At 47.1% G+C, this 7894-nt stretch overlaps 1 protein-coding gene across 3 annotated transcripts in view; it reads right to left on the minus strand.

Moving 5' to 3' along the window:
• The window catches only part of mthfd1l (methylenetetrahydrofolate dehydrogenase (NADP+ dependent) 1 like), a 196217-nt gene extending 189132 nt beyond the window's left edge, over positions 1-7085 (minus strand). The window contains exons 1-2 of one of the 3 annotated variants that reach the window (XM_078556605.1): positions 7061-7085; positions 662-746 (exon numbers count right to left, since the gene is read on the minus strand). Coding sequence is in view for 2 of the 3 variants with exons in the window: in XM_078556603.1 (XP_078412729.1) it covers positions 662-746; positions 6629-6822 (279 nt within the window). In the remaining variant the exon portion in view is untranslated. Of the gene's footprint in view, positions 1-661; positions 747-6628; positions 6905-7060 lie in introns of those variants that run through there. The other 2 variants (XM_078556603.1, XM_078556604.1) reach the window with 2 other exon arrangements.
• Between the last annotated feature and the right edge of the window lie 809 nt (positions 7086-7894).

Genomic DNA, 7894 nt, shown 5'->3' on the forward strand with positions numbered 1-7894 from the left:
AATATAGCCTCTATCAGAGCCCTGCCCGACAAATTGTTAGTGCATTTAATGGATAAGGGCACATAACTGGTGCTGCCCTCTTCAAACCTTCCCCGATTCTGCTGAATCCAAAGGCAGCTTAAATCAGCTACCATCCAGGTTATTTTATATTGTCAGGTTATCATCAGCGCCTTAGTGTGGTTGTTACTAGACTAGTTATCCTTACATGAAACTTGGCCAATTAAAAAATATTAAATAAAAAGCTGTTATCAGTAAAAGTGGCCATGCTTGATTGTCATTAAAAATCCAACAGGTTTACTTAATATCCTTAAAGGAAGGTAACCTGCTGCTCTCACCCAGTCTGGCCTATATGTGACTCCAGTCCCACACCAATGCAACTGACTCTTAACTGCCCTTTAAAGTGGCCTAGATAGTCACTCAATCAAGTGCAGCTTGGGATGGGCAATAAATGGTCTGCCTTGCCAATGACACCCAATAATGAATAAATATTGTCAGGTGCTCAATAACAGCAATAATATGGGTCTCAGTGACTGAAATAAACCACCAAGGGCAAGGGCAAGGGCAGGACATGATGGGTTAAGGACTGAATCCACTTTCTGACTATTCACCAAAAAGAAATCTAACAAAGTAAATTTGCTTTTCATGCATCATGAAAACTGACCTGAACAATGGCCAGGCCTGGATGAAAGCACGGCTCACATTTCTGCAAAGCTGCCAACTCTGTTTTACAATTCAGGATTATTTGCCTAGAGGGAGAGTTCAACAGAAATGCTCAGTTAGTTTTGACAGTAATTGTATTCATCTCCATCAAGAAAAACAAGCATTGCATCAATGCCCGACACACCTTTCATGAGGAGTTTCACTATTTTCCTTTGAATCAATTTTCAATGTGCTTTCACCTATGCTGTACTTACACAGCTGTAGTGTAAGCATACTGTGGTTACACATGGATCAGTGAGAATCTGGAGTTGGGACCCAAAGCAACTCTGCAGAAAAGCTGAACCAAGATTCCTTCACACCTCTTAAGCTGCACACAGAATGGGGTTCACTTCCAGTGTGCATTCTAACTTCGATGTCGATGTGAAATGGAACAGCTTCACGCAGATGATATAATCTTATGTCGAAGCAAGCTGCATTGGGAGAGGAAAAGAAACAAGATCTTCTATCATTAGACTACGATGGACAGTGAAGTCCCATTAAGAAATCGTTTACTGCAGTCATTATTCACGGCTGACCTTGTAAATCAGATATCCGGGATGGATGGGGGAGAAAAGGAGGGTTTATTCCTTCACCTGTCCTGCTGGTATTACACTGCAATGACCATCAAGCAGTCAGAGCACCATTAATCACTCTCACTGGCTAGGATAACAAATGCATATGGGATTTAATAATACTGATTTGAGGGAAACCATCTCCCACAAGTCAACTGGGACAACTAATGATGAGTTTCTTTCTCAGTCAAGTTGCAATATAATATACAGAAATCTCAACATAGGAAGCTTTTCAGCCCATCTCTCCTTTGCACGTGCTTAGCTTCTGAACTGGACTAATCACATTCACCTATATGCTTTAACATTCTTCCTTTTCAAATCTTTCCTAATTCTCTTATAAATTACACTGTGGCCTCTTCCTCAACATTCCCTGATCTAACGGCCATTTTTTCTAAATTCCCCCTATTACTGAGTTGCCAACAATTTGGAAACAATCTTTTGCTATTTCCTCGCATGACTTCCATGAACTTTAACCCCCTCCTTTAGAAAACCCCACAACTACCTCAGTAAAAAAAAGTCCCAAATTTTTCTTCTTAGAATTCTAAATTCTCCTTCTTGATATCATTCTAGCCAATCTTCAAACTTCTCCTTCCTCAAATTGAATATTTTCCTGTAACAGGGTGGCCAGAATCTCTCTCAATAATCTGCGGCCATGGTTTTTTCCCACCTCAGTCACTTAAGTTTGGTGTTGAACAGTGACATTGATTCCAATGTTTTTGACAGGATATGTATGCTACTAAATCACCCAAGTGTTTTACTTATCTTGTCCCAGCTTGATGAGTCAGCTGTGATTCAGTTGATTGCACTCTTGCCCAAGTCAGAAGTTTTTGGGTTCATATCCAATTCCAGAAACTATGTCACATAATTCAGTGCAGTACTGAGAGAGCGCTATACTGTCAGATGTGCTGTCTTTTAGATGAGACATCAAATCGAGGCCCCATCTATCCTCTCAAGTTAATGTGAAGCGTCCCGTGGCATTATTCCATAGGGGAGCCCTCCCGAGTGTCCTAGCCAATTAGTTTACTTCTAAAATTTCAAACCATGCCCATCAATCGCCTCGCATTCCTACGACAGTTTTGATCAAATCTGGATTCACTGCCAGGGACGTCACTCACTGCAGCACAGTATAACGGGGAGATGGTGCAGGACATATTTGAAAATTAGATAAAAACGGGGGATTAAAAAAAAAGAAAATCTACATTGCCCTGGCCAATATCGATCCCTCAATCACCATCTCTAAAACAGATTATTCAATCATTATCATATTGCTGTTCATGGGAGCTTACCGTGTTCAAATTGGCTGCCACATTCCTTACAAGTGACTACACTTCAAAAGTACTTAATTGGGTGTAAAGCGCTTTGGAACAACTTCAAGGTCATGAACAGATGGATATAAAGTTCTTTCATTCTTCTTCCTTGTTCAAGGAGTTGCTTTTTGCAATCTTCTTTGTAATGATAATGATTTGCTTTATGGGGGAGTGTGCTTTTTATTATGCAATTCAAATACAATTATTTGCTCAAGGGAGCCCTGTCCTAACTTCAAATCATTAGCACCCTGTTAGTCTTTCCACCCCACCCCCACTAGAGCTATACCTTGAGTGTCCTGCCATCCATTCTTAATTAGCACATTCGTATAGATAATATCACCACCTTCAACACCTCTTTGTTCCTTTGTCTGTGACATCTTTTGATTATCTGCTCCTATCACTGCTTGCTTGTCCCTACAACCACCACCACCACCCCCCCCCACCTTAAACCAGCATATATTTCACCCCTCTCCTAATATTACTCAGTTCTGTTAAAGGGTCATGAGGACTCGAAACGTCAACTCTTTTCTTCTCCGCCGATGCTGCCAGACCTGCTGAGTTTTTCCAGGTAATTCTGTTTTTGTTTCCTGACCTCTACAGTCTGCCCCATCTCGGCTCCACACAACTTTTTAACCTATGTGTACCCAATCCCCAGAAACCATTCAATCGCTTCCTTCCACCACACCAACCCCACCCCGTCCCATGACCCCTTTAAATCCTCCCTCCCATTCCACCAGGCACCTCTAATATAAGAATACAAGAAAATAGGAGCTGGAGTAGGCTATTTGTCCTTTCATGTCTGCTCTGCCATTCAACGCAAACAAGGCTGATCTTCTCCCTCAATTCCATCTTCCCACACTGTTCCCATGACCCTTTATTACCAGGGCTAAAATGTTTTGCCTTCTTTCTTAAATATACTCAATGACTGAGCACCATCCTCTTTGGGCTAGAGAATTCCAAAGATCCACAACCCTTCGCGTGAAGAAATTTCTCCAATCTTAAATGGCCAACATCTTATTCTGACACTGTGACTCCTAGTTCTAGACTCTTCAGCCAGGCAAAACATCTCTTCAGCATCTACCCTTTTCAAGCCCTTTAAGATTTTATATATTTGAATGATTCCAAGGAATATGGACACATCTCTCCTCATAGGACAATCCCCTCATTCCAGGAATCAGTTTAGTGAACATTTGCTATACTCCTGTAAGAGAAGTATGTTTCCCCTCAGGTAAGGAGATCAAGGCTGTACACAGTGCTCCAGGTGTGGTCTCACAAAGCCCATAGACAATTTCATGAAGACTTCTTCACTCTTATACTCCAACACTTTGTAATAAAAGCAAACATGCCAATCACTTTCCTAATTGGTTGTTGCACCTGCATGTTAACTTTCTGTATTTGTATACAAGGACAAGCAGGTTCCTCTGAAAACCATTTCTGAGGTGTCAGCTGTGGCTCAGTTCATAGCACCCTCGCCTTTGAATCAGAGGGTTGTGGGTTCATGTCCCACTCCCGGAAACCAAGAACTGTGATTGTACTCGAAAGAGTTGCAATCTGTGACTGTTGATAACTCGAAAGAGTTGAAAACCATTTCTCAATCTTTCACAATTTGAAAGGTATTCTGCTCAACGTTTTTTCCTTCCCAAATGGAGAACTTCACAGTTCTCCACATTATATTCCATCTGCCATGTTCTTGTCCAATCAGTTTTGTACCCTTTGTGGACACGTCACAGCTTAATCTAATGTCCAACACACAGACCATTTTAACCCTACTCTCACCTGTCCCAGGGAATTCCTTTAACCCACTCTCCCACCCAGGACCCCATTAATTACCTTCTCACTCCCCCAGGACATATTTAACCCTGCTCTTTCTCTGTACAACACCTTTAACCCTTCTCTCCTTCTTCCCCTCCCCACCCCCGCAGATCAACTTTAACTCCCTAGCCCCTACTATGACCCCTTTAACCCTCCTCTCTCCACTTGCAGGACCCCTTTGTCATAAGAACATAAGAAATAGGAACAGATGACCATTCGGCCCCTCAAACCTGTTCCACTATTCAATATCATGGCTGACATGCTTGTGTTTTAAAGTCCACATTCCCGATAACCTTTGAGTCCCATGACTAACAAGAATCTATCTACCTCCACCTTAAAAATATTCAATGACCCTGCCTCCATCGCCTTCTGAGACAGAGAATTCCAAAGTCGCACAACCCTCAGAAAAATTACTGCTCATTTCTGTCCTAAAAGGGCGAACCCTTATCTCCACCTCAAGACACCTTTAACCTTTTCTTTCTCTCTCTTCCGACACTCAGGGCACCTTTGGCCCTTCCTCTCTCTCTGCCCCTCAGGACACCTTTAGCCCTTCCTCTCTCTCTGCCCCTCATGACACCTTTAGCCCCTTCTCTCGCAGCCCCTCAGGACACCTGTAGCCTTTTTCTCGCAGCCCCTCAGGATACCTTTAGGCCTTTCTCTCGCAGCCCCTCAGGACACCTTTAATCCTTTCTCTCGCAGCCCCTCAAGACACCTTTAACCCTCTCTCTCGCAGCCCTTCAGGACACCTTTAACCCTCTCTCCCCCAGCCCCTCAGGACACCTTTAACCCTCTCTCCCCCAGCCCCTCAGGACACCTCTAACCCTCTCTCCCGCAGCCCCTCAGGACACCTCTAACCCTCTCTCTCGCAGCCCCTCAGGACTCCTCTAACCCTCGCTCTCGCAGCCCCTCAGGACACCTTTAACCCTCGCTCTCGCAGCCCCTCAGGACACCTTTAACCCTCGCTCTCGCAGCCCCTCAGGACACCTTTAACCCTCGCTCTCGCAGCCCCTCAGGACACCTTTAACCCTTTCTCTGGCAGCCCCTCAGGACACCTTTAACCCTTTCTCTGGCAGCCCCTCAGGACACCTTTAACCCTTTCTCTCGCAGCCCCTCAGGACACCTTTAACCCTTTCTCTGGCAGCCCCTCAGGACACCTTTAACCCTTCCTCTGGCAGCCCCTCAGGACACCTTTAACCCTTTCTCTCGCAGCCCCTCAGGACACCTTTAACCCTTTCTCTGGCAGCCCCTCAGGACACCTTTAACCCTCTCCCTCGCAGCCCCTCAGGACACCTTTAACCCTCTCCCTCGCAGCCCCTCAGGACACCTTTAACCCTTTCTCTGGCAGCCCCTCAGGACACCTTTAACCCTTTCTCTGGCAGCCCCTCAGGACACCTTTAACCCTTTCTCTGGCAGCCCCTCAGGACACCTTTAACCCTTTCTCTGGCAGCCCCTCAGGACACCTTTAACCCTTCCTCTGGCAGCCCCTCAGGACACCTTTAACCCTTTCTCTCACAGCCCCTCAGGACACCTTTAACCCTTTCTCTCGCAGCCCCTCAGGACACCTTTAACCCTTTCTCTCGCAGCCCCTCAGGACACCTTTAACCCTTTCTCTGGCAGCCCCTCAGGACACCTTTAACCCTTTCTCTGGAAGCCCCTCAGGACACCTTTAACCCTTTCTCTGGCAGCCCCTCAGGACACCTTTAACCCTTTCTCTGGCAGCCCCTCAGGACACTTTTAACCCTTTCTCGCAGCCCCTCAGGACACCTTTAACCCTTTCTCTCGCAGCCCCTCAGGACACCTTTAACCCTTTCGCTCTCCCCCCACCACCTGACCACTCAGAACACCTTTAACCCTTTTGCTCACTCCACCCCCCTCCCCTTTCAGCATACCATTAACCCTTTCTCTCCCCCCACCCCTCAGGGCACCTTTAACCCTTTCTCTCTCTCCTCCCACCACCCAACCACCCAGGGCCTCATGAATCCTTTTTATCTCCCCCTCTCAGGGCCCCATGAACCCTTTCTCTCTCTCGTCCCCCCTCAGGACCTTCTAACCACCCCCTTACCTCTCCCAGGCTCCCTTCAGACCCCTTTCTCCCACTCTAGACACCTTTAAACCCTTACCCCTACCGGAATTCCTTTAACACCCTCTCTCCCCACCCGGGACTCCTTTAAAATACCCCGGCCTGAAGCTTTGAAGTGCTCTGTTTCCCAGTACCGGTAGGCGGGCTCCGGGGTTTACCTGATGCTCCTCATCAGCCCGGTGCCTGGGGGTTGCCTGCCGGGTCCGGAACTTGGTACAGTTTCCTCCTTAACGCCGATAGCTGGTAACCGTTGAGCGCAGCCCCGGGAACCGGCCGGTAGCCAGTACCAGCCAGGTCCTCCTCCGGTCACGGCCGCCGCCCCCCAGCTTCTCGCCGCCCGCAACGACCACATGGCTCGAGCTCAGATTCGAACAAAAAACGCGCACGAGCAGCTCGAGACGACGCGGCTGGATGTGACTACGCCCCTCCCATTTGGCATGGCCAATCATGGGCCCCGCCCCTTTGCCCAGAATTGACTCCGCCCCTTCGATACGGGCTGCGCCCCTCCATCCCTTGGGCACGCCCCCTCCAGCCCTCTTAAAGGGGCCATGTTCCACCTTAGCCTTAGCACCAACCTCCTTCTCTCAAACCCCAAGCAGCTGCTTCAGTCTGTTCTCAGGCTGAGTTTTTAAAGTGTGGTAGATCCCCCTTCTTCAGTTCTCTGCCCGAAGACTGGTCCGGCCCACAGCGCTGCGATCTTGGTTGATCCTACTCGTCTTTATTAATCTTAAAGCCTCGTTGCATCATTCTGGTGGGACTCGAGCTTCAAAAGCATGTGCTCTTCCTACTACCTATGACATACATCAGTTTTAATCACCAAACCACATATCGCATCGCACCGAGTGGTGTACCACTGCTGCACTTTCTCTGCAACATTTCAATGTTGTTTGAATTGCCTTCACATGTCTTTCGCAAGCTCAGGGCGTTGCAAAATGCCTTATAACTGGTAACGTGCCTGTGAACTGTATTCTTTGCTATAATGTAGGAAACGGGACAGCAAATTTGCACACAGCAAGCTTCCATAAACAGCAATGTGGCAATGACCAGTGTCAGGCAATGACCATCTCCAACAAGAGAAAATTGAACAATCACCCCTTGATGTTCAATGGCATTACCATCACTGAGTCGTCCACTATCAACATACTGGGGGTTATCATTGTCCAGAAACTGAACTGGACTAGCCATATAAATACTGTGGCTACAAGAGCAGGTCAGAGGCTAGGAATCGTGCAACGAGTCACTCACCTCCTGACTCCCCAAAGCCTGTCCACCAACCACAAGTCACAAGTCAGGACTGTGATGGAATACTCCCCACTTGCCTGGATGAGTGCAGCTCCCACACTCAAGAAGCTTGACATCATCCAGGACAAAGCAGCCCACTTGACTGGCACCTCATCCACAAACCTTCGCTCCCTCCAACACCG

Source organism: Cetorhinus maximus, chromosome 14, assembly GCF_964194155.1.
Source record: "Cetorhinus maximus chromosome 14, sCetMax3.hap1.1, whole genome shotgun sequence".
NCBI classification, from domain to species: domain Eukaryota; kingdom Metazoa; phylum Chordata; class Chondrichthyes; order Lamniformes; family Cetorhinidae; genus Cetorhinus; species Cetorhinus maximus.